The sequence below is a fragment of the Symphalangus syndactylus genome, chromosome 6, assembly GCF_028878055.3.
Source record: "Symphalangus syndactylus isolate Jambi chromosome 6, NHGRI_mSymSyn1-v2.1_pri, whole genome shotgun sequence".
In the NCBI taxonomy this organism is placed as follows: Eukaryota; Metazoa; Chordata; class Mammalia; order Primates; family Hylobatidae; genus Symphalangus; species Symphalangus syndactylus.
In genome coordinates, this window is record NC_072428.2 from 98,232,783 (window position 1) to 98,259,624 (window position 26,842).

The 26,842-nt window shown below is 42.7% G+C and overlaps 1 protein-coding gene across 2 annotated transcripts in view; it reads right to left on the bottom strand.

Annotated features, from left to right (window-relative positions):
* Positions 1-26,842, bottom strand: part of LAMB4 (laminin subunit beta 4) — a 112,740-nt gene that overhangs the window by 46,677 nt on the left and 39,221 nt on the right. The window contains exons 10-17 of one of the 2 annotated variants that reach the window (XM_055281412.2): positions 24,831-25,010; positions 21,293-21,402; positions 18,416-18,495; positions 17,714-17,864; positions 8,868-9,053; positions 7,479-7,594; positions 6,255-6,375; positions 5,043-5,243 (exon numbers count right to left, since the gene is read on the bottom strand). In XM_055281412.2, coding sequence (XP_055137387.1) covers positions 5,073-5,243; positions 6,255-6,375; positions 7,479-7,594; positions 8,868-9,053; positions 17,714-17,864; positions 18,416-18,495; positions 21,293-21,402; positions 24,831-25,010 — 1,115 coding nt within the window. In that variant the 3' untranslated portion in view covers positions 5,043-5,072. Of the gene's footprint in view, positions 1-5,042; positions 5,244-6,254; positions 6,376-7,478; positions 7,595-8,867; positions 9,054-17,713; positions 17,865-18,415; positions 18,496-21,292; positions 21,403-24,830; positions 25,011-26,842 lie in introns of those variants that run through there. The other variant, XM_055281411.1, reaches the window with a different exon arrangement.

Consider the following 26,842-nt stretch of genomic DNA (forward strand, 5'->3'; position numbering starts at 1 on the left):
ATATATGAATTGGCTGTATGTTATTGGTAAGGCTTTCAGTCAACAGTGGGTGATTAGTAGTTAAGTTTTTGGGGAGTAAAAAAATCATATGTAGATTTTTGACTGCATGGGGGGTTGACACCCCTAACCCCCGAATTGTTCAAAAGTCAACTGTATTTACCAGTATCTCCTCTTTCTGCTGTACTCTGAGCATATGTCATTACCTCCTTACTACACAGAGGAAATAGACCCCAGCAAAAGGTCTGGAGCTTCCTACTACCTGCCTCCCAAATTCCAGGCTCTCAAGTCTTGCCACCCATCCGGAACATTTAGTGCTCAAGAAGGAAGAGGTATTGGGAGTGGAAGAAGTGTCCCATTGGTAACTCCTCTAACCTCACAAAACTCTTTTGGAAATTATGCTTGCTTTCTTTGCTCTCTTCCTCTCAACTCACATTTAAATGTGCTCAAGTCTCTCCCATCTGTAAAATCACCTCCTCAATCATACATATTCCTCTTGCCACTGCCCCTGTCTCTGCCCTTTGACTCCTTGATAGCCAAATTTCTTAAAAAAATCATTTCCTTGCCATCACCCCTGCCTCATCTCCCATTCGCCCTTCAAGCCAATGCAATACTTCTCCCTACCTCATCCCTAAATGTTAGAGTTCCTCAGGGTTCTCTCATCAACCCCCTCCTAACCCCACACCTACTTCCTAGGTGATCTTGGCTGCACTGGGCCACCGTCTGAATGGGTGCCAGCATCTGAATTTACATTTCCTGTGCACCTGTCAGTCGTGGGCTCAAGATCTGCACTGACATCTAACGCCTATTAGTTGCCCAACAGGCACTGCAAAACAAACATGCCTGAACCCCACTTTCCTTTCTGTGCTTATTCTTGGTAAACAATGCCACTATCTGCCAAGCTGCTTAGTGGAGAAAACTGAAGGAGGTCATCTTTGACACTTGCCTCTTTGCTATCAACACTTTTGCCTAACGCACATCCCACACACATCAAATCACAAGCCCGGCCAATTCCTCCTGTTAGATGTGTCTAGGGTGCATTTATGGTTCTTTGTTCCCCTGCCACTTCCCTAATTCAGGCCACCTGGATGATTACAGTTGCAGCCGAACAGATGGCCTAGCGTCCATTCTTGCCACACCCAATCCATTTTCTACACTAAAGTCAGAGTGATCATTTTAAATGCAGTTTGTCCAGATAATCTCCTTCTTAAAACTTTTCAATGGCTTCCCATTGCCTCAGGATAAAAATCTGAACTTATTTTTCTTTTTTGATTTTGCTATGTTCTTCCTGCTCATCCTCTCAACCCCATGGTCCTCAATATGGGAGGTACTGCCCCTCTAGGGAGCATTTTGGAAATTTGTGGAGGTGGCTTTAGTTGTCGCAGCAATAAAGTGATGTTTATTACAGGCATTTAGCAGGTCGCAGTCAGAAACGTGGGACGTTCTCACAAAATGGCCCCTATTGCTTTTGAAAGTTCCATTGGATATTCATGAAGGAGAAAACCCTGTTTATAGTTTGAGTTGAGAGCCTAACTCTATGTTTTTTAAACATGTTTACAACACACCTGCTTTCATGGCTGTCTCCTCTGCAGTGATTCTACCTATGTGAGCATCTTCCTACTTCATTGCGTCTTCTGGTGTATTCATGCCTATACACGTACACATTGAAGTCTGATGATTTATTTATCCACTTTCCTTTTGTTTTTCCTTTGTATTAATATTAGCATATTACATTGATGTTATTTGGAAGTCATGTGTGCAGATAGGCTATAGTGCCTATGAATTTCATTTCAGGATGGTAAGGAATATTAGAAAATATTTGTAATAAAAATATTATTAAAAGTTAAAAAAAGGGGGCATGGGGTTGGGTCGGATGAGGCTGAGAACTACTGAGAGAGTCACACTGAGCTTTTTGGGGTCTGTGCCCTGTCACAGTTCCCAGGACCTCTAACCCCATGCTCTCATTGCCTGCTTGTCCGCCTCTCCCCTTTAGAGAATAAGAACTGGGGTGGCAGGGATAGCGCATGTCTTGTTTACACCTATGCCTACCACAGTGTCTAATTTATAGTAGGTGCTTCATAGAAATTTGTTCAGTAAAGAATATTCACAGGTCTACTACTGTATTCTTAAGTTGATATGAAAATGACTCTGTGGTCTCCAAACACAAACCAAGTGGGGAGAGATGAAGAAGAAAGCCAGATGGGCTGGGGTTGGGGATGAGGGCAGCCAACCAGAGATTATTTACAGCTGTTAGTCTGAGCCATTGATAGTTGGCCATTCTGGGAACTCAGAAGATGGACCAGATGACAAGAGTCCCCGTCAGCTATAGGATTTTTTTTTTTTTTTGATGGAGTCTTGCTCCACCGCCCAGGCCTGGAGTGCAGTGGTGCGATCTCAGCTCACTGAAACCTCTGCCTCCGGGTTCAAGTGATTCTCTTGCCTCAGCCTACCCAAGTAGCTGGGACTACAGGCAAACACCATCACGCCCAGCTAATTTTTGTATTTTTAGTAGAGACAGGGTTTTGCCATTTTGGCCAGGCTGGTCTCGAACTCCTGATGTCTGGTGATCCGCCCACCTCGGCCTCCCAAAGTGCTGGGATTACAGGCATGAGCCACCGCGCCCGGCCAGCTATAGGATTTTGTAATGCCATGACTCACTTCTTCTACCAGAAACTTCTAAGGACTTTATGTTTACCAAGTATATTCCATTCCATGGTTTAAAAAGAAGAATGGCAGTTTTATATTCTAGAATGCCTAATATATTTTTTACTCTAAACACAGTCTTATAAATGCACATACCATGTAATCTGGGTAACTGAAAACAAATTTCAGTGATCTCACAGTGCTTGCCAAACAAGGCATTTGTGCAGAAGGAGCACCGTGGTTAAACAAAGGTTTCCTTTGGTCTTCTTCGTAATGTCCCCTGGTCTTAGATGCAAATGTTAATCTGGCTGCAGAAAAGAATAAACTTTGAAAGGGCTGCGTCCCAAGCAGTCAAGTATCTTATCTTCCCAGAGCAACAAAATTGGTGGTATGGCATTAATCATGTTAGTCTGTAACAATGAAATGTGCAAGGACTTTCTCCTCCTGGACATTTTGGGTCAGAGACCACAGTGCACACTGTAGGTATGCGGCCTAGGTCGGCCTTGGCAGGCTGGTGTACTCATCCTGTAGTGGGTGTGGCACTGGCTCCTTAAAGCTCACAGCTATTCCCTTCTTCAGAAAACTGCACTCAGCCACCTGGTCCAGGGGTTTATGTACTCACAGTGGAGTGGGTGGTGGTGGTGGTGGTGAACCTGTAGCCAGCCGAGCATTTATAAGGCACCGCTTTGTGTTCAGGGAGGTTCAACTGTGTGGTGCAATCCAGTCTCCAGAGCTCCAGGTGGGATCAGCCTGAGGCCGCACTTCAGTGGAGACCACATCCTTGCTTGGTTCCTTCCCCTGTCGTCCCCTATTTTCCTCACTCCTCTCCTCTCAGGAACACACCCTCAATAAATCACATCCACCTGAGTCCCTGTCTCAGCTTCTGCTTTAGGGAATCTGACCTAAAACAGGTCTGGGCCTCTTCCGAGATTTCTGACAGTTGCCAATTATAGGTTATTCTCTTAACTTTTATTCATACTTCAGGTTTTCCATAGCTATATGTAAGAGAATGATCGATTAAAAGCTAATCAAATGCAATATTTTATTTTATTTATTTTTTTGAGACAGAGTCTTGCTCTGTCACCCAGGCTGGATTGCAGTGGCGTGATCTTGTCTCACCGCAACCTCTGCCTCTCAGGTTCAAGCGATTCTTGTGTCTCAGCCTCCTGAGTAGCTGGGACCACAGGCATGTGCTACCACATATGACTAATTTTTGTATTTTCAGTAGAGATGGGGTTTTGCCATGTTGCCTAGTCTGGTCTTGAATACTTGGCCTCAAGCAGTCTGCTTGCCTCAGCCTCTTAAAGTGCGGGGATTATGGGTGTGAGTCACCATGCCCGGCCCAAATGCAATATTTAAAAGTTAATTCCAAATTATTTACTTATTGCATCTATCAAACATCATTGTAATGATTTTATATACAAGTCTTTCTTCTATACTAGGCTGAGAATTATTTTTTAATAAGGAACCATATTTTACACCCCAGGACCAGCATACTTCCTGGCCCATATATACTCAGTGAATGGGTGATGAGTGGATAATTCGGACGAATGCCTTTAGTACAGCATCAAGTGATAATCTTTGGAATTTACAAAGTTTAGAAATATTTAGGATATAGATTGAAAATCAAGAGTATGTCGGCTTTTATAAATTTGAGTTCCCTGATTATTATGACAGTAATATCCCTTAGTGATCTAGGACTTCATTAGTTTCTTCCTTTCTCTTTAATTTGCTTGGGTTCCCAATTTTTGGCATTTCCCCCCAGATTAAACCTATCGGATTTGATTTTCTTCCCTTTGTAACTCATATGTTTGTTAATGAGTGCAGTTCTATTTAAAGTTCCTCCGTGGAGAAATGGACTATATGGTTAGGGAAATCATGACAGTTTAAAATTCCCAATGAAGAGTTTGTTTCTACTTTCTACTTTATTTCTACTATAATATGGTAGAATCTACCAGGTAGATCCTCTCACCTGAACCGTTACAGAGCTCTCTAGGTACAGGATTTATAACACCTTTGATTATGGTTGCCAGATGAAATGTGGCCGTAAAGTCTCTGTGCAACTACTCAACTCTGCCTTTTATCTTGAAAACAGCCATAGATAATATATAAACAAATGGGACTGGCAGTGGCCCAATAAAACTCTGCTGGGCTGTAGTTTGCCAATTAAGTAATGATATTAGAAGATTCTCACAAATATGCAAAAATGCAATTTTAACAAGGAAATTTTATTTTTATCCATGAAATTACTTTTTAAAAATCCCACATGATTCTATACAATTCTGTTGAAGGTGGGATGAAACTGGTAACTTCATACCATACTAAAGATCTTAAAAATTAATTGGGGAGGCTGGGCACTGTGGCTCATGCCTGTAATCCCAGCACTTTGGGAGGCTGAGGCAGGTGGATCACTTGAGGTCAGGAGTTTGAGACTAGCCTGGCCAATGTGGTGAAACCCCATCTCTACTAAAAATACAAAAATTAGCCAGGTGTGGAGGCGGGTGCCTATAATCCCAGCTACTCGGGAGGCTGAAGCAGGAGAATCGCTTGCACTCAGGAGGCGGAGGTTGCAGTGAGCCGAGATAGTGCCACTGCACTGCAGCCTGGGTGAGAGAAGATTCCGTCTCAAAAAAGAAAAAAAAAATTAATTGGAAAATATGTTCCAGAAAATATTTTGACAAATTATTTCAAGAGCCATAACACCTTAGGTAAAGTAGGAAAATATTTTAAAATATTTTTAAAAATATGTATCAAATATATATAGTAGTAATATATATCAAATATATGTATATTTCAAATGTATCAAATATACATATGTATCAAACATGTATCAAATATACATAGTAGTAAAAAATAGTAGCAACTTATATGACCAGGAATAGGGAAAATAGATAAGTAACTTAAGTAAATCTACTCAATGCCCAACTCTGCCCAGGGACAAGCCTGGGTCTGAAGGGCTGCACAGAGTAAGAAGTTTGGAAGGAATGCCAATCGTCCCACTCCGTGGGGGAAAGACGCTGGAAGAAGTCACTCAGGAAGTATTATGCTTGGTTTCCGAAGATAAGAAGACTGCATACATACCATAAGAAAATGCTTATGATGAACTGTGAGGTGAAAAAAATTGGCCTACAACACTGTATAAGCACTCTGATTTTAATGATACAAAGGTGTAGGATGTGTAAAATGGGAACTTAGAAAATGATAATGATTAATATGGTTGGATTTCTTCCCCACATTTCCTACACTGCCAGGGTGCTGTCGTGGCTCAGGGCAGGGATGTGGAAGCAGGCAGGGTGGCTCTGATTCTGGACTCCTCACTCACTAGCTCTGTGACCCTGCCACAGGGTCACAGACCACTAGCTCTGTTCCATCATCTGTAAAATTATGAAAGTATACCTACCACACAGGGTTTCTGTGATTAAATAATATGTAAAACACTCCAAACCATTACTGGGACATACTGTTATATAAGATTTGCAGATGCTATTAGGTGGCTTTTATAATTGAGCAAATACATTTACATTTTTAAAGAAATATTTCACTAGCAAGTCTAAAAGTAATTATAACAGTGCTTAGTAGCGAAGAAAGCACCCACAAAGCTCTGTGATACTTACAGAGTCCACCAGGATGTGTGAATGAGCATGGGACTCTCCTTCCAAAGGCTGAGAAAAATAGACATCTATGGAATATTGTACATCTGGTTCTAAACAGATGGGGGTGGGAAGCAGCATGATTCTGTATTAAGAAAGATAAAGCAAAAATTCAGACCACAGAAGTACCATTATATTAGCTAAATGGCCATAGTATTTGGTAGCATTGCACTTGTACTGGGCAGTGACCTCCACTGTGGGGCTGAGGCCAGTGTAGGTCTAGACCAGCACAGGTGGGTTGGTTGGACGGTAAAGTCACATTCAGATCCTCTGTGGATCTTCCATACGATTGTGTCAAGTAGCAAAATCTGAGAAACTATTGGCTATGGGTTGTCATGACAGCTCTGGGGAAAGGACGGGACAGAGGTCCTCATCCCATCTCTCATGCTAGCATCAACAGGATCTCAAAAAAATCTCAAAAAAAATTATTTTGCGGCAGGGCGCGGTGTCTCACACCTGTAATCCCAGCACTTTGGGAGGCCGAGGTGGGCAGATCATGAGATCAGGAGTTCGAGACCAGCCTGGCCAACATGGTGAAACTCTGTCTCTACTAAAGATATACAAAGTTAGCCAGGCATGGTGGAATGCTCCTGTAATCCCAGCTACTCAGGAGGCTGAGGCAGGAGAATCATTTGAACCCAGCAGGCAGAGGTTGCAGTGAGCCGAGATTGTGCTATTGCACTCTAGCCTGGGCGACAGGGAGAGACTCCAACTCAAAAAAAAAAAAAACTTATTTTGCCACAAGTTTCTGTTGAGGCAAAATCAGTGGGCTCAAAATTAGCAGTCTTTTACCTCAAAGACTCTCATCTATTGAGAGTAATCAAGCTGAATGTTTTACTCTTATTCTTGTTGCATTTTGCTTTCTTACATTTCAAAGCCACCTGGGGACCGGAAAAGGAACATTCAATATTTAGAGTCAGGATATCCTGGCTAGAATCCTGGTTCTGCTACACATTAGCAATGAGTTTTCGGTAAGTCATTTAAGTATTCTCCTTCTCAATTTCTTCTTCATCTGATGAAGACAAGACCTGCCATATTGAGTTGTTATGAAGATTAAAAGTGATATTAAATGTAAAGCATAGTGCAATACACAGTAAGTGCTTAATATATGTTATAGTTTTCTTCAGTCCTCCTCTTTCCCCACTTAGTTCCCAGAAACAAATTACTGATAACAGGTCTGAAACATACCTGGTAGCCGCTGGTAAGGCAAAAGACTGAGGCTTTGACCGTGGAGTCTTGGGTACGCAGTGCTCACTCCCTCCGGGGGCATTCACCATGATCTGGGCAGTCCAGTCAGCTGCAGACTAGACAGGCATGACATTAAGGCATGTCACTGCAAGGATGCAGGAAAATATTTTGCATGTACACACATATAGCTAATGGAAAGTGCATGGACTTGAATTTGCAACCCCTAGGCCACTTGGCAAAGAGTTTTGGAGTTGAAAGAGTCTTAGAGGTTCACTCTCAGGCCCAACCCTCTGATGCCTGAATTGTGATCCAGGCAGAAAAAGCATTGTTTCTCATGGGCTCATGAGCCTGGAAAAACCTTAACTCTCCTGACAAGCCTAATCCTCAACCCCCATTTCCCAGGGAGTTGACTCATTCATCATGGCTCTGGATCACAGAACAAATAATAATAATTTGGAATCCTTTACAAAAGGAATCTATATATTGGGGAGATATTCAAATTAGCTCTATTCTGAAGACTTACAATTTGGAAAAGCTTTTTAAAGGTGTCAGGGCCATATTCCCTCTACAGATAAATTAATCTATATATATTTTTAATGGCTTTCTTATCATATTCACTGAGCCAAAGTTCATTGAAGTTCCTTGGCTTTCATTTGTAAGTAAGAAATAGAGAATTATGTCCTATCACACATTTCAAAGCAGATCAGCTGCTCTGGGCATGTGATGCACCACGAGAGCCTCCAGAGTGTGGTCCCTAGTGGGGCTTGGGAGCCTCTAAGACCACACCCCCCTCCAGCCATATCAAACAAGTTTCAAAGGAGATGTTCAGTGGGTTTCAGATCCAAAGGAAGGTTAGGAACTATTGGTGTAAATCAACTATTTTTCTAATTTGGCTTCTATTCTGTTTTAGATATTTCTTAAAAGGTGGGCGGCAGGGGGTCTAGCAGTGGGAAACAAGAGGGGCAGTTTGCTTTTGGTCTTTCTCTTGTTGCAGGATAATGCAAACAAATGCCTCTGCTGCATCACCTGTGAGTCTGAATCTCTGCACATGTGTTGGTTTATTAAATTTTTAGAAGAAAAGTACCAGGGGGGCAGGATTTGTGTTATTTTGGTTATTTTTCTTATATAGTCACCACTTCCTTAAACCTGGTACTTTAAATCTATAACTCCAACTGTAGCTTCTCTCCATGGGATACAGCATGCATGCATATGGCTCACTGTGCTGCTTCAATATCTTTAGGAAACCCTTGGGTTTATAATGCTCCCCAGATGTTCACTTTTTACAAATCCTTTTCTGATGAACCTATTCTAGCAAGGCTGAAATGGAAACAGTTCAAGAATGTATTTCTGTCAACTTTTCACCACCGAAGTTGGAGAGTTAAAGGATACCTGGGTTTCATAGCGAATGGCAATGGTGAAGTCCACAGGAAAGGGAATGTTGTTGACAGCAAATCTCAAGCCAGCCCCAGGGAGAACCCTGGCAAATCCAGGTCCAGTCCATGTAACAGGGTTCCCAGGAACTGGCTCTCCTAAAACAACGTGAACAGCAGGACTCTGGCCAAAAGTCTCCAAGCCCTAAAATGGGAGAGGAATGTAAATAGCTTTGCCTACAGTCAAGGCCTGAAAGAGTTCAAGAAAACCAGTCCCCCACTGCACCACCCCCTGTATTTCCTGGTGTGTATATGATTCATGTGAGTCACAGATAAATTATTCTAAGCAGGATACAGTCCAGAATCCAGCTGAGAATAATGTGCTAATACTGCAGCTTTCGAACATATGTTACTGTATAGAATGATTGATTTGAAAGCAGTGTTCCGGGAAGCAACTTTAAGTACCCTTGTGCTAATGAACTGAGCAAATTCCACATTGATAACCTTGGGTTTTCTTGGATATGACTGCGGAGTTCTTCCCAAAATATGGAGGCTATTCCCATGCCCACTTTACTGATTTTGCCTAATTGGGCATGACAATGAGAAAACCCACATGGATTTATTTTCTAGATATTTCTTCCATGCAAAATGAGAAATGCTTTTCTTCTATCTGCTTGGGAGCATGTAAGTATAAAACTCCTAACATGATTAATTAGAATCCCTGATGGTCTCTATACGGGATGTCAGCCTGAGGCCATCTGGACCCTGTAGATAAAACCTCTTTAATTACTTTTGCATCTGCCTCTCCACACTCACAGCCTCCGCTCAAATTCCTCCTCTTGTTACTTTTGCCTGTGTTGCTGCAATAGTCTCTTGGTGCTGCTCTCTTCTCTCTCTCTGGTCCAATATATCTCATGTACTGCTGCCAACCAAGCATCTCAAACTCTTTCTAACTGCCAACAGAATAATGCCCAAGTTACTTAGCCTGAAATTCTAGTTGCTCTGTAATCTACCCTAAACTGCCCTTCATTTGATAAATGTTTAGTAACAATTATGTGCCAGCTCCTGAATTAGGAATGCAAAATAAATAGGACAGAGCCTCTGCCACAGAGGAGTTTAGAATCTCGCATCTGAGGCAGAAATGTAAATAAGAAATTGTACTGTCAGATTGGGTTTTAATAGACAGAGGTATATGTAAAGTCATCCATATACAATGTTTTTCAAACATTACAAAAACAAACAAACAAACCCTTGTAAGGCTGGGTGCGGTGGCTCAGGCCTGTAATCCCAGCACTTTGGGAGGCCAAGGCGGGTGGATCACGAGGTCAGGAGTTAGAGACCAGCCTGGCCAACATGGTGAAATCCCGTCTCTACTAAAAATACAAAAATTAGCTGGGAGTGGTGGTGGGCACTTGTAGTCCCAGCTACTCGGAAGGCTAAGACAGGAGAATCGCTTGAACCTGGGAGGCAGAGGTTGCAGTGAGTTGAGATCGCACCACTGCAGTCCAGCCTGGGTGACAGGGCGAGAAATAAAATAAAATACACTTGCAGTTGCAGTAGACACTGTAGGTGCCCCTCCTAGATCTCCTTTAGCTGTTTGGTGCACCCATCCTCCAGTTGCTGTGTGTGTGGCTGCTGACAGCTCACAGTTGACCCTTGCTCTGGAGGATTGCTCTTTCATATCTCCCTCCCTAACCACCCAACACAACCTCTGGGAGCTCACAGCCAATGACTGACTGATACAAGGCTGACCAGGTTGTCTCAAGGGGCAGGACAACTTTGCCTCCAGTGTATGCCCCTGAGCTCCTCTGAGGATCAATTCAAGGTTTGTTTTACCTGAGACCACGTCTCGCTCTGCTCTTTCCTTTTCTCTATCTTTTCTCCTTCACTCTCTTAAGAGTATTCCTGAAGAACATTTCTTAATAAATCACTTGCAGTTGAATCCCATCTTAGGCTCTCCTAGGGCACCTGACTTGACATAATTAATGCCAGACAGTTTACCTAAAAGTAGATCCCAAGATGCAGTTCTGGAGGTGGATAATTTACTGTTTGGCTGGCAGTGAGGGCCGTGGTGGGTGACATGCACTGATGATCCCTGGCATGATGTAGTGATACAATTGCTAAAACTGTCACCTGTGGAGAAATGGGACAGAATACAGGCAGGGAAGGGGAGGCACTGACTTGAGCAGTATTTCTGGCACTGCGGATGCAGTGGGGTCTCAAATTTAGTCTAGTCTCAAACTCCTGGGCTCGAGTAATCCTCCCATCTCAGCCTCCCAAAGTGCTGGGATCACAAGAGCCACCATGCCTTGCCCCATATATTTTCTTATTCATGTGACTTCCCTGCATTAGCCAACTACTTCCACTGAAAAGGATGACTAGAAGGAAAGGGAAAGACAGGACAACCCACAGTTTCGTTTCCTTTCAGTCCTTCCTTACTCATCAGTATGCTGAAGGTAGAGTGTCGGTTGAACATATAGCAGGAAGTGAAATGAAAACAGTTGACTTAGTTTTGTGCAGTGTTCTCACAGTTCTGTTAAGAATGAAATACATATGTATATATGACTACAAATTGACAATGTGGATACGAATACAAATTTTGTAATTTCAGTGATTCCATGTGTGAGTTGAAATGTTCTTATGTTTGCAGTTAAAATTGGCACTGCACTCTGCAAAGATGAATGGTACAACTCATACTAATAATTTTAAATTTTAATATATCTTTACATAGAATGACATTGAACAGCAAATAACAAAATGCTCTGACAAACTGAGAGAAAGACCATGAAAGAAAGTATAAAGCTTTATATTTTAGTACTTTCAATGGCCTTTTGTTTCCTTCTGATTTTAGAACACAAGCTCTGCATTTTTTTTTTTTATGTATTTTTTTTTTTTTTTTTGAGATGGAGTCTCACTCTGTCACCCAGACTGGAGTGCAGGGGTGCAATCTTGGCTCACTGCAAGCCCCACCTCCTGGGTTCACGACATTCTCCTGCCTCAGCCTCCCAAGTAGCTGGGACTACAGGCACCCACCACCACTCCTGGCTAATTTTTTGTATTTTTAGTAGAGACGGGGTTTCACCATGTTAGCCAGGATGGTCTCGATCTCCTGACCTCATGATCCACCCGTCTTGGCCTCCCAAAGTGCTGGGATTACAGGCGTGAGCCACTGTGCCCGGCCCTGCATTTTTATTTTGCACTGGGCCCTGCAGGTGGGTCCGAGCATGCAATGAGTAGGTGTTGTAGGTGCTGTTGTTCTGCTGCCAGATCCCCTTTACTGGGTTAGTGCATGCAGCTGCCAGCTCCTGGGACTGTTGCTGCTATGGCTCCTGACTGATCCCTCCTCTCTTGGGCCTTGCTCTTGGCTGATGAGAGCCACCTCACCTGGAAGGTTACCTGCATCTGCCCTGGCAGTCCAGCACCAACGACTGACTGATGCAGGAACGCAACAGGCCAGGCCTGTGCCTCAGTGGGTGACAACTCTGTGGTGCAATTTGTGCTTCAGAGCTTCCCTGGGGGATGAGACACCCAAAGCTAAACTTGACCCTCGACCCCATACCTGCCACTCCCTTTCTCATTTCCTAGCCTACTTCCCTCACTCCATTATAGGTTTTTCTTGACATACGTTCCCTCAATAAAACACATGCACTTGAATCCCTGTTGTCATCTGCTTCCAGGAACCCAACCTAAGACAGTGACACTGTACACATGCACACATACACACATTTATATAAAATTGAAAAAAATTTCACAAAAATATGACTATTTTGTATTCTTCTCTTGTACTAAACTGACCCACTAAACTGGTCCCATGGCCTACTTATTAATTGGCATGGCCTGCAATTTGAAAAATTACGGCTCTATGGAACCCCAGAGATGGAAACAATTATGTCCAGATGTCAGGGTATGAAATGTCAGAGAAAAGTCTGAGTTGGGCTTTAAGGGACGAGAAGAAGTTCTCCCAATGAATAACACAGATGAGGTCATTTCAAGAAAGAGAGGAGTATGTTGCGGATGCTTAAAGCAGGGTTTCTCAGAGTGCTGTCATGAACCACCCATATTAGAATCACCTTGGGGCACATGGCAAACACGCAGGTTTCTTGGCCAGCCTCAGATTCCTGGATATGGTATCTCCCCAGGGTGAGACCTGGAATCTGGATTTTAAATAAACTCCCTAGGTAACATGCACAGTAAAAATTGAGGAGCACTGAGGGAATTAGGGGAGGGGAGTAGCGACTCATTCCCCAGTCTCCTCTTTTAGTTGGACTTCAGATTGAGGAGAGCCACTTCTAGCCTAGAATTCAGAGAAGGCCTTATGGGGCTGTAGCATAGAAATAGAAACAAGTAGGAGAAAGCAAGTCCCCATGACTGGCACACATGATCCTGGTAGGGGGAGCAATGCCCATGAAGCCTTCTCTGAACTTCTCAGCTGGGATATTTCTCCATAATCTGAAGTCCATATCATGTTACATGCAGCTGTTTCATGACCCTTAGCTCACCCCACCACACATTAGCCATTTGTGTCCACGGCTCTTTCCCACTACAATGAGGGCAGGCTCCATGTTTAAGCGTTTCTGTTTTCTTTCATTCAGCCATTTTATTCATTTGAGAAGGTCTCTTGTGTGTAAGAGGTGCTGGGTTTGGGAGCAAGACAGCCAATGTCTGCTTTCATTTGCTTCTCCAACATACACATTTGTGCATATGCACACAGGAAGGCTCAGTAAAAATCTCAGTAAAGCTAATAAATGAAGGAATGAACCAACCTACAAACAAGCCTACAGTGGCACTGACTTTTGTGAATAACAAGGGATGGCTACAAGGTCTTCTGGACTCTTTGGAGCTTCTCTAGCCATGGGAGGCTGGGCCATGAGGAAGTGGCATCATTCTGCCATTGATACCAGCACTGACCAACTGTCTCAAAGTCTGAGGCACAGCTACAGCACCAACCCAGGGGCCATCAGTGTGTCTTTCCTTCTCCATGTAAGAGGAGAGCCACTCCTCAGCACTTTACCTCTCCTTACTAAAATGACAAGAAATTGTGAATTCAGTGTCCAACTCTCTAACCCTTCAGAATCCAGATTTCTAGAAAGTATTTGTTTTGCAAAGAAATAAAGCTATTGATGTTTTTACCCAGAGGCTCTGATTTCTTTGGGCTTGGTTTTTCCTTTCCTCCATTTCTATTCATGAGGGTAATAAGAGCTTTTACTGAGTACATGCATGGACCAAGCACAGTTGTAAGTGCATTCATTAGCATATCATTCATTTACGGCATGTGACTGTGGCCATTCATAAATGGTTTACCTCTCACTCTGCTCATCAGCATATAAGCTTTGCTTCTGATTTCTCTTCAGTATTATCTTTTCTTTGTCAATTATGAAATCACTTCCATGTTGCTGGAAATACACATCACATTCCATGCAGAGTTGTTGCTAAAATTTTTTTTTTTTTTTTTTTTTGGGAGACAGAGTCTCCCTCTGTCACCCAGGCTGGAGTGCAATAGCATGATCTCAGCTCACTGCAACCTCTGCCTCCTGGGTTCAAGTGATTCTTGTGTCTCAGCCTCCCGAGTAGCTGGGACTACAGGTGTGTGCCACCACGCCCAGCTAATTTTTGTATTTTTAGTAGAGACGGGGTTTCGCCATGGTTGGCCAGGCTAGTCTCAAACTCCTGACCTCAGGTGACCTGCTTGCCTCGGCCTCTGAAAGTGCTGGGATTACAGGCATGAGCCACCATGGCTGGCCTAACATCTTAAAAAGAAATGACAGTTTAAGTACCCATCAGAAGTATTAATTATACCATGGACCAAGAGGTTCAGATTATTCCACCAATGAGCCATGGAGAAAGTTAATTGTAATTCTTCTTAGTTCTGCAGTTAGAATATTGAAACAATTCTTCATAAGATGCAGTTGAGTTTGCTTTTATCCATATTCATAGTTTCATCTCCAACCTTTCTCTTCTCTCTGTTACCTCTTAACTTAGGTCCTTATTTGTTCCTGTCTGGACTAGTGCAGTCTGTCCAGAAATGGGCTTCACTTCTGTTAGATTAAGTTTGTAAGAACACTGAGGATGGCCTCTGTCACATTATTCTCTTGCACAGAAGGCGTACGGTGAACACATCTGACAGCAATAACTTAAGCATACCCTGAGAATGACCCTATGGTCTAAAAGGAATGTGTGTTTAGAGTTCCCAGCTAAGGAATCTGGGAGTAGCCAACCTGGAGATTCATTCCTTATCTCTGAGGAACATCTGAACCTCTGGCCCGTCCTGTGGAATACAGGCCATACAGGAGTTTGAGGCCCTTTGTTTTGGGTTAAATGAAGGTTGCATGGAAGAGGTTGCTAGGGGGAGGGTACTAAGGGAAAATGCTATATAAACTATACTTTTTTTTTATAGCAGTGCTCCTCTCTAGCCTGCTGCCAATGGACCCCCTGTATGTAAGTTCCCTCAGTCAACGCTATGTCTCATTCACTGGCTCTGGGTGTCTTCTTTGGTCTCTTTGAACATGGTGCAGTATCTATTGAGGTCAATAGGGGCCCAGCATGACAGAAGGCTTCAATGAGTTCTCAATGCCCAAAAAATAAAGTTTAGTCTCCTTAGCAGGAGACTGTAATTTTATTTTACAATAGTTCTTCTCTATTTATACTCACTGCTGTACCTGTGACTATACCTGCCTTGGTTCTCCTCTGAACTATTATTTATAACTTGCTCTGGCTAGACTGTCTTCTCATAAAGTCTCACTCATGGCTTGGAAATCCTAGTACACTTACTGATTCTCCTTATCATTTGTCACTGGCCCATCCTAAGCTATCTATGTAAATGTGTTAGCTGTAGTAAAAACTCCTGGAGCCAGTGACCCTAACTAATCCTTATCTATACTATCCTTAGCCTGGAGCTCAGCTTTGTGTGCACGTTGTACAACATCTTAATGGGTTAAGAGTAAGAGTTGTGTTTGTTTTTTTGAGATATGGTCTTGTTCTGTTGCCTAGGCTAGAGTGCAGTGGTGCGACCACAGCTCACTGCAGCCTCAACCTCCCAGGCCCAAACTATCCTTCTACCTCAGCTTCCTGAGTAGCTGGGATTATAGGCATGTGCCCCCAACTATTTTTTTGTCATTGTTTTTGTAGATATGGGATCTCACTGTGTTGTCCAGGCTGGTCTGAAGCTCCTGGACTCAAGTGATCCTCCTGCCTTGGGTTCCCAAAGTGCTGGGGTTACAGATGTGAGCTACTGTGCCTGGCCAACAGTAAGAGTTTTGAAACCAGATGCACCTGGGTTTCAATCCAGTCTCCCCAACCCCACTATCTACTAGATGTATGACTTTGAGTGGCTTACCTAACCTCTCTAATATTTTTTCCTCATCTGGGAATTAGAGATAATAGGTTATTTGGAGAGTTAAATGAGATAATGTATGTAAAGTGCAAAGCATAGCACATTAAATACATGGAATATTAATAATACAGCAACAGTAACAGCATAGCAAGCATACCATAAAATTTTGTTAATGAATGTGCACATAATTAAATGTTAACCAACTTAAATCTTTTCTACTATAATTAAAGATCATACCCTCAGCAGAGAAATAAAATTATTCATATTGTTGCCCTTTAAACTCGTAATAGGTTTTACTTTCTAACTTGTTAAGAAAATTTCACCTGCCCTTTAAACCTATTCCATGTCCTGGATATTTTTCCTTAAGCCATGGAGGGAGTAGTAAGGGTTCATATCATGCATGATATAACCCCCTTCACAAATGAAATCAGCATTGTTTCAGATGCTTTACTTACAACCCCTGGCTCAGAGCTGTATTGGCATACTTGATATTACTCTATTTAATTGGTAATAGGATAAACATTAGTTCAGTATGTGCCGTGTTGGGGGTGCTACATCCATCTATTTTAGATAATTATGTTTATTCTGTTTTCCAATCTAAAAAGTGAGATCTAGTTATGACCTAAACAGGAATACCCATACTTCTTTCTAAAATTGTTTTTTCAGTCACCATTATAAAGATGCAATATTCAAGACCACGAGGAAGAACCCAGACCAGGGATTGTTTCATTTGGATTCCACCTACCACAGTTGTTACATCTAAGCAGGGACAATGAAAATCTCCTGCTATGGTCTTGATTCTAGTCAGTAAAAGAGCAAATTCCAAGCCTCTTAAGGGGCAGTTTCATCCCTCCCCATCTGTCCTTACAGATAAGGAAGAGATTCCAGGAATGACTCGGTTCCTGGAACCTAGAATTAGTCCCCCTTGTTTTCTTTATCTATCCAAATCCTGTCTTTGTGATCAACTTTCACATGCTTTCTCTCCTTAAAGACTTTCACCTTGAATTACCTTTTCTTTGTCATATTCCTATTCCTATCTGGAGTCACACTCTTGAGAACCTTCTATACCTTCGTCATACATTTATTAGCAGACATCTATAAAGTTCCTACAGTGTGTCAGGCACTGTGCTAGGTGCTAGTGCAACAATGATGAATGCTATACACATCCATCTCACCCTTTTATAGTTTATAGTATCATGGGGAGATGGAGAAGTAGATGCTCAATAAATGCATTTTGTCTAATGGGTATACCTTGAAACAGCAAATGTAAAGTCTGTTTCATCATAATTTGATCCATTCACATTTATGGGCCAGACCCTGTGGTAGACCTGGGATACAAAGGTGAATTAAACAGAGACTCTGCTCTCAAGAGTTTATATAGTCTGCATTTGCAGGTTATAATAAACTCTGATCTGCATCTTTGGGCAAAAGCATTCTTTTCTAGGTATCTTAACCATGATCTCAAGTACGTGCTGTGTGTGTTTACTGACGTATCATCAAACGCAGTCTATGGGGAAAGTAAATGAAATACGAACCAAAGGCGCCAGTCCTTGGAGTGCTGTGGCTTCCTCTGCCTCGTAGAGATAGAAATTCAAAGGAGCAAAGAAGTAGCCAGGGGCTGGTTCAGAGCAGCTACGGCCAGTGACATGTGGGCGGCATTCACACTGCCCATTCTTGGGTGAGCACCTGAAGAAAAAGCAATTCATCATGAAAAAATACAAAGTAGGTGAGTGTAAAATGAAGGTGTAGGGGTGCTGGGCTAATGCTTCCTGAGTTTGGAGCAATCCTTAGAATCAGTCAATCAATAGTCCTGTGGGCAGATGCAGAAAGGCCATGGGTTTAACATAACTGGTCTTGAATAGTGAATCCAGGGCCATGGAGCCCAGGCGGCCACTTTCCCCGACACCCCACCGCCAGGTTCTGCTCTAAAATCTGGCAAAAAGGGGGCATTAGGATCTCTCTTTACAACATGGCAAAAAGCTGGTGTTTTAGGCAGGTCACGTGTATTCAAGCACCCATGCCACCAGCTTGTGGTAGGATACCCAGCAGAAGGATTGTTTACCTCACCCTTGGAAATATTTGAAGTGAAAGAAATCAATGGGCTATAGTTAATGTCTCAAGATCATAGCTTGTCATGGAATGAAATTTTTCACCTATGACTATGAGCATATCAGAATAAAACATGCTTTTATGTTTAAATAAGGCATATTGCTATAAAACTTACTCATTTGACTTACACGTTAGAGTAAGCACCTCCAATATCACAGTCACAGGGAGAACACCCATGGAGATGATTTCCCAGGCCCCAGTATCCAACCTACAGAGAAAAAAGGCTCAGCTGATTCCAGTTATGAAGATGCTGTTGCTCTGAAGTGCAATATTGAAATCACTACAATGCAATTGCCACGCATCAAATAGCCAAACAGCCTGCACCATCTCAGAGAAGCCTTCCTGGCCTATGCACTTGGCTAATGATCTCCACGGACACATCTCCCATCTCCAGGATTTGAAGTAAGGAGACAGGGCTGGGCGCGGTGGCTCCTGCCTGTACTCCCAGCATTTTGGGAGGCTGAGGCAGGTGGATCACTTGAGGCCAGGCGTCTGAGACCAGCCTGGCCAACCATGGTGAAACCCCATCTCTACTAAAAATATAAAAATTGCCTGGGTGTGGTGCATGCCTGTAGTCCCAGCTACTTGGGAGGCTGAGGCAGGAGAATCGCTTGAACCTGGGAGGCAGAGGCTGCAGTGGGCTGAGATCGTGCCGCTGCACTCCAGCCTGGGTGACAGAGCAAGACTCCGTCTCAAAAAAAAAAAAAAAAAAAAAATGAGGGGGACAGGAAGGTTGTCCATGTAATGTGTCAAGTGGAAAAGCAATGGGAGCCTTACAATTCCTTTAACATCATCAGTTTATGCTCAAGCTGGGTTATATAAGTCCTATCGGAATAGAAGTTCTTCTGCCAGCCTGTGTGTAACTGCCTTTATTTTTCCCACCCCACAGACGGAGTCTTGTTCTTTTGCCCACACTGGAGTGCAGTGGTACGATCTTGGCCAAGCTCCGCCTCCCAGGTGGAAGCAATTCTCCTGCCTCAGCCTCCTGAGTAGCTGGGATTATAGGCGCCTGCCACCATGCTCGGCTGATCTTTGTATTTTTAGTAGAGACAGGGTTTCACCGTGTTAGCCAGGCTGGTCTTGAACTCCCGACCTCTGATCCATCTACCTCGGCCTCCCAAAGTGCTGGGATTACAGGCATGAGCCAGCAGGCTCGGCCGTGTAACTGCTTTCAAAAAAACTGATAGGTTCCCTTACCACAACAATCCCTGGGAATTTTACCCATACAATACTGAAATACTTGGAGGCAGAGAAATCATTCAAGCTAATTTTGAGATATTACATGAATATCACGCTTTAGCATAGGCATTTATCAATCAGTTGTTTTGGCGTAATAACGTGAATCCATGTGAGAGAGTCAACTCTGTTGTTCCAGACTTTTTCCATCATTGCAACATCTTGACCGTTGTTCAAAATAAACAGCTGGTGAGATACAAATATTTTCAAAGTGTTATAATATTTAGTATAAAATGCTAAAAAAATTCTCCTCCCACAAATCTCAATTGAACATGCTCCGATGAAACTTAAATTTTAGTAGGTATGAAATTCTCTTTGGAAATGGTCTTGTTAAGCATCCATATTTTTTGTATCTTGGTATAATTTTATGCATGATTTTACTCAAAAAGATGTTTTTAGATATTAAACATTGATGTCTTTGGACACAATGCGACAAAGGACTTAATTAATGTTTTTCCCCAAACCAAAACTTCAGTTTAAGAAAAAAAAAATGATGTGATAGGAACTGCTTCCCACAGGATGTGGTTGTGAAAACTTCCTCTAGGACAGGGAATGCTGCCATGCTGGCCACCTCAGGGCAGATCCAGGGCACCATCAGAGAGATGTGGGTATGGAGAACCTAGTGGGTGCATGGGCTTAGCTACGATGGACAGTTCCCCCATGGGGGGGTCCCTGTTCAGTTATTTTACTTGCTTGCCCTGCAAGCAAAAGTGAGTTTGTACTGCACACGTAGCATTTAACCAGCCAGTGAAAAAAGTCAGCCTGAGCCTAAGCTTTGTCTGGAATTACATGATTTGGTCGATCACATAATTTCAGGATTTGTTGATCCTGTAACTAACTGTGCTCCTTTTTTTGTGTTACACACTTATGGTCATGGAGATTGGCATGGCTGACCTTTCTCTTTAAGGCACAATTTTCAGATTTTCTGACTTGTCTTCCAGAATCCCTTCTTCATATTTCCTTCCTTGCTTCTTTCCCCCAACCCCTCTGCCCCATCCTGTTTTCAGTAAAATGACTTAAAATATGAGCACAAAACCGTGTCCTCATAGGCATATGTTTCTTATTCCTCAGCTACATTTCTTCAGACACATCGAGGTCACTGTTCTTTTATTAGGTTAAGATTTTGTGTTTTTTTTCTTTCTAAAGTGTCGTGGTGAGCTGCCAAGATTGGAGAACAAAGAAAAGAGTTGGGTTTGAACTCCCCAATTGCATCATGCATTTCTTATGGAGTGAATATGTTTTATTTTACTAATTTTAGATGATACATGCTTGTATGTTTAGTAGAGTCTGTGAAAAATCCAAGAGTTTATTTCCCACAGGAATCTAAAATACATTAAACCTAAGTTTGTTTTTTATAAGGCCTTATCCAAAACATTTTTAGGAACGGAGTGGTAGGGATGATAAGGGGATTGTGTACAAGGGATAGAAGAAAGCTCTGGTGGCCCAAAACATGGGCAGATAAACGTTCTTCTATTCTACCACTTGGCATTTTCAGGAAAACAGTGGATAAACGTAATAACATCTGTGCCTGGGTCGGTTTAGTCCAGTCCAGTGGTGTGCTGGTAAATGTTTAACAGGCAGCTCAATGCAGGGGTGAGGGGAGGCTGATAGGTAGTGTTTGCTGATTTCTGTAGTGTAAACACTCATACCACTGGAGTATTAAAATACAATAGGACAAGAAAGAGATTAGCAAAACCAAGTCTTACCTAGGCAATGGCAATAGAAATCTGCATCACTATATAAAAGGAAAACTATAGGCAAATACATACAGTGCATTCTTCGCAGTGTGCTCCGGTGACGTATGACAGGCACAAGCATTGGCTTGTATCCACATCACAGGTCAAGAATGGCAGACTTCCAAGGGGGTTACAGTCGCAGGCTGAAAGCACAGCATACACAATTATTCTCATTCTTAATTCCTCTGCTCTTGCGAGTGTATTTAATAGCTCACACAAAGCAAGAAGCATAACTGCAAGAACACAGAGAAGCCTGCCCTGCCAGGTTTATTGTGTGCCTGGCTGTGTGATTATTGTATTGCATATAACCTCACAGAGGAAATCCTGTGTCAGATACTTCCAGAGCCTTATGTAGTTTTACTGGATGGCAATTAGGAGGAGGAGACAAGTAGGTGTAGCTAGTTGTACATGCTGCAGTACTGGCACAGTAACCCTAAGTGATGCTGACCAGGCTGGTGACTCAGAGGCAGGAGTTTCTGGGAATCATGGTTATTACTGGTGGCTCCTTCTCTGGCAGATGCATCTGGAATCCCGCTCTCTCTTCTCTCCTTTAGTACTTGGTTACTTTTTCTCTTAATTCCCCCCTCCTTCTTCTTCTCTACCTGTAGACATTTCTGAGCCCTGCATATGTTGCAAAGGCTAAAAAGACATGCTACCAGAGCAAGGAATACACTTGCAGCAAATACCAATGTTCATGGAAATAACCCAAATGTTCCATTGACTAATGAATGGATAAATAAACGTGGCACCTCTGTACAATAGTATGTTATTCAGCAATAAAAAATAAAGACCGATGTAATCTGCAATATGGATAAAATTTGAAAACATCAATAACTGTACCATCTTAACCATTTTAAGCAGGCAGTTCAATTGTGTTAAGTACATTAACATCGTTGCATAAACAAGCTCCAGAACGCTTTTCATCCTACAAAACTAAAACTCTATGCCCTTTATATAATAACTCCCCACTCCTTCTCCCCTCTAAGCCCTAGCAACCACCATGCTGCTTTCTGTCTGATTTTGACTACTCTGGGTACCTCATATAAGTGGAATTATATAGTCTTTGTCTTTTTGTGACTGCCTTCTTTTACTTTGCATAATGTTCTTAAGGATCATCCATGTTGATGGATGTGTCAGAATTTTTTTTTCGTTTTTAAGGAAGAATAAGATTGCATTGTATGTAAATACCACATTTTGTTTATCCACTCACCCATCAGTGGATACTTGGGTTACTTCCACCTTTTGGCTAGTGTTGCTATAAACATGGAAATACAAATATCCCTTCAAAGCTCTGCTTTCAATTATTTTGGGTATATACCCAGAAAAGGGGTTTCTTTTGTGGGGGGATGAAAATGTTATAAAATTGATTGTGGTGAAGATTATGTAACTTCCAATGTACTAAAAATTATTGAATTGTTTACAGGGTGAATTGTATGGTATGTAAATTATATTCAAGAAAGCTGTTATGGGCTGGGCACAGTGGCTTATGCCTAGAATCCCAGCACTTTGGGAAGGTGAGGTGGAAGGATTGCTTGGGATCAGGAGGTCAAGACCAGCCTAGGCAATGTAGTGAGATTCCGTCTCTTAAAAAAAAAAATTAGATGGCTGTGGTGGCACATGCTTGTAGTTCTAGCTACTTGGATGCTGAGGTGAGAAAGTTGCTTGAGTCCAGGAGTTTAAGGCTGCAGTGAGCTATGATTGTGCCACTGTAAGCCAGCCTTGATGACAAAAACAAGACTCTCTCTCAAAAAAAGAAAAAAAAAAAAAATTTAAAGCTGGTATATACCCACACACACCAAAATAATGTTCAGCCTGTTCTTGGAGGACATCAGTTTAGTCAGACAGTCAGAGAAACATGTGGAATGCTGAAAGGTATGATGGGAAATTGGTTTGACTATATAATTCATTATCATGACATTTAATTTTGCCATCAAACCCAAGAAGAACATTTTATTACAGAAAGATTCAGCCCAATGTTCTCTAAACATGCAAATAATCCGCAGTTCCTTATATGGGCAAAAATATGGAGCAGGAGGCTGTGACCAAACAGAAATTATTTACCCAGGGTTTCTGAGGAATCTGTAGCTCTATGGAGGCCCGGAGCAGCTCTAAATTTCTGTGATCCTATGGCTGAGGGTCTGCTCACTTGGCCTCTGAAAACTGCTGAGGCTTTTTTCTATTTCTGCTCCCCTCCTTCCCTGAGCTCTTTAATTTTTTTCTTTTATCAGAGAACATATGGACCAATATTAGAAGGGGTGTGAGAAGAAAGGGGAAACATAATTTAAAAAATAAAAAGAGGTCTGGCATGGCGGCTCACGCCTGTAATCCCAGCTCTTTGGGAGGCCGAGGTGGGCGCATCACGAGGTCAGGAGACAGAGACCATCCTGGCTAACACGGTGAAACCCCGTCTCTACTAAAAACACAAAAAATTAGCTGGGCGTGGTGGCGGGCGCCTGTAGTCCCAACTACTCCAGAAGCTGAAGCAGAGAATCGCTTGAACCTGGGAGGCAGAGGTTGCCCGGAACCAAGATTGCGCCACTGCACTGCAGCCTGCGCGACAGAGCGAGACTCCGTCTCATAAATAAACAAACAAACAAACCACCACTTGAAAATTGCCTAAGATGACATCAATCTTGCAGAAATGCATAATGTAATTTAATGGATTCTTATGGAGAGGTCTAGTGGAAACCAAAAAAGCTTTTGCAACTTGGCGTTAAATTTCTTGCCATTTCCCTGTGTTTGTTCCAGTGGGGAAAATGTGAATGCCCCCTGCTGGTCCTTTATGATAAACCCAACAAACCACACAGAAAAGTTCTCCACTAACTGCTTAGAATGTACGGGAACCATTATGTTACTTTTTTTTTTTTTGAGACGGAGTCTTGCTCTGTCACCCAGGCTGGAGTGCAGTGGCGCAATCTCGGCTCACTGCAAGCTCCACCTCCCGGGTTCACATCATTTTCCTGCCTCAGCCGCCCGAGTAGCTGGGACTACAGGCGCCCGCCACCACGCCCGTCTAATTTTTTGTATTTTTTAGTAGAGATGGGGTTTCACCATGTTAGCCAGGACGGCCTCGATCTCCTGACCTCGTGATCCTCCCGCCTCGGCCTCCCAAAGTGCTGGGATTACAAGCGTGAGCCACCGTGCCCGGCCATTACGTTACTTTTTAAAACCCAGAGGTTGGCAGGATTCTTAGGTATTCAGGATCATCAATTTTTAGAGCAGATAGAGACAGCCCCAAGCTTTAAAACACATAGGGGCCAAGGTGGGTGGATCACTTGAGGTCAGGAGCTTGAAACCAGCCTGGCCAACATGGTGAAACCCCATCTCTATTAAAAATAGAAAAATTATCTGGGCATGGTGGTGGATGCCTGTAATCTCAGCTACTTGTGAGGCTGAGGCAGGAGAATTGCTTGAACCTGGGAGATGGAGGTTGGAGTGAGCCGAGATTTTGCCACTGTACTCCAGCCTGGGCAAGAGAGTGAGACTCCATCTCAAAAACCAACCAACCAACCAACCAACCAACCACATAGGGGTTGATGGACGCTCCCCCGACCCCCCACTATGGACTTACGCTGGCAGCCCAGGGGGTCGGTGGCGCTTAGTCCATAGTGGTTGGGCTTGCAGTGGTCGCATTTGGCTCCTTCCACGTTCTCCTTACAAAGGCATTGGCCGGCCACAGACCCTAAGGCGGGATCAGAGTGGCTCACACAAATGCCACCAGATATGGTCCCATCGGGGTCACATTCACAAGCTGGGGACACAGACATTCATTGTTTTAGTTAATTGCAAATTGTGGGAAGCCTGAAATATAAGCACGGCATTATACTCATGCTATAACTATCTTGCTATGTTTAAATAATTAAATGTTTAAATAATTAGACCACTTGGCAAGAGCTATTCCGAAATGTCTCCCAGATCTCTAGCCTTGGAAAACGCTGAATACATCCATGCATGTATTTTTAAAAGACTTTTAAATGATTTGAAAGTCAGAGGACCAAAGGAAGACTGCTGTTATGAAAATTAAGACTAGATTATGTTAAGAATAGGCTGATTCTTCTGGGGATGATGAAAACGGTTTGGAATTAGGTAGATGGGATGGCTGCACAACATTGTGACGGTGAATTGTTGTTCATTTAAAATGGTTAATATGTTATGTGAATTTCATCTAAAAAATAGATTTAAAAAAGACTCTAAAGGTGAAAATAAGGTCAAAATCCCTGAAACCTGGTTAAAAAGTAAGTCTCTCCTCTATCACAGAAAAATATGTCACAAGGAACAGTGACATTCTATTTTATTTTTCCTGGAAGAAACACCTGTAAGAAGGAAAGGGAGGGAATAGTGAGAAGTATTCATATCCTTGGTTTTGTTGGGGGAAATCTGCTGACAGGTCAAGAGCTTGATAGAAGAGATTCTGGAAAATGGGATAAACAGTCACTTGCAGCAAAGGAGCCACAATGGTAGCAACCTTTTTTCTGTTGTTGTTGTAGACATTTGAACAACTCAAGGATGGTGTGTCATATGAAAAAGAATGTTGACAGTTTGAATTAATTCCAGAGGGTAGAACCAGGAGAGAGTAGAAGTCACAAAAGGTAGCACTTGATTGAGTTTAAGGAAGAACTCTCTAATAGTTAGGGGTGCCCAATACTGCAGTAACCCCTCATCATCGGAGGTGTCCAGGTAGATGTTGAAACAGCACTTGTGGCTTTGGTATGGACGACAAATGTGTTGTTGGGCATTAGATGACCACCAAGGTCTCTTGTACCTTTGTGGTTCTGTGTTTCCATGGGGTTCCACTTTTAAGGAGTGCAATAAAAATAAAAATATGAATATCCTGATTTTAAGGAACAGTCACATTCATATTTATACATGCTTGCTTTGGATTACTAAAAACAAAACTGTCAAGTCTAAAACCATGTCTCTATAACCACCATTTAGGTGAGTGAGTTTAGTGGAAACAATTCAGTCAAACCAGTTGTTTCGCATTATTGAAGCAACTGGTGTTTGCTCTCTGACGCAATCTTTCAAATTTCAATCATTTGTTATTTGTTATTGTTTTGTGACTGGTGACTTACTATGAAAAAGTAGCATTGAGTTCTGTTTAGTTTGGAAAAGACAAAATTTTCTTCTAATTAAAGCCAGTTACTTCTAGAAAGAAGGGAACAAACTGGATTCATCTTAGAAGTGGCCAAAAAGCCGAGCCAAGATGGCCGAATAGGAAAAGCTCCGGTCTCCAGCTCCCAGCCCCAGCGACACAGAAGACGGGTGATTTCTGCATTTCTGCTTGAGGTACCGGTTTCATCTCACTAGGGAGTGCCTAACAGTGGGTTCAGGACAGTCGGTGAAGCGCACTGTGCGCGAGCCGAAGCAGGGCGAGGCATTGCCTCACTCGGGAAGCGCAAGGGCTCAGGGAGTTCCCTTTCCTAGTCAAAGAAAGGGGAAACAGACGGCACCTGGAATATCGGGTCAGTCCCGTCCTAATACTGCGCTTTTCCAACGGGCCTGGAAAACGGCACACTAGGAGATTGTGTCCCGCACCTGCCTCGGAGGGTCCTATGCCCACAGAGTCTTGCTGATTGCTAGCAC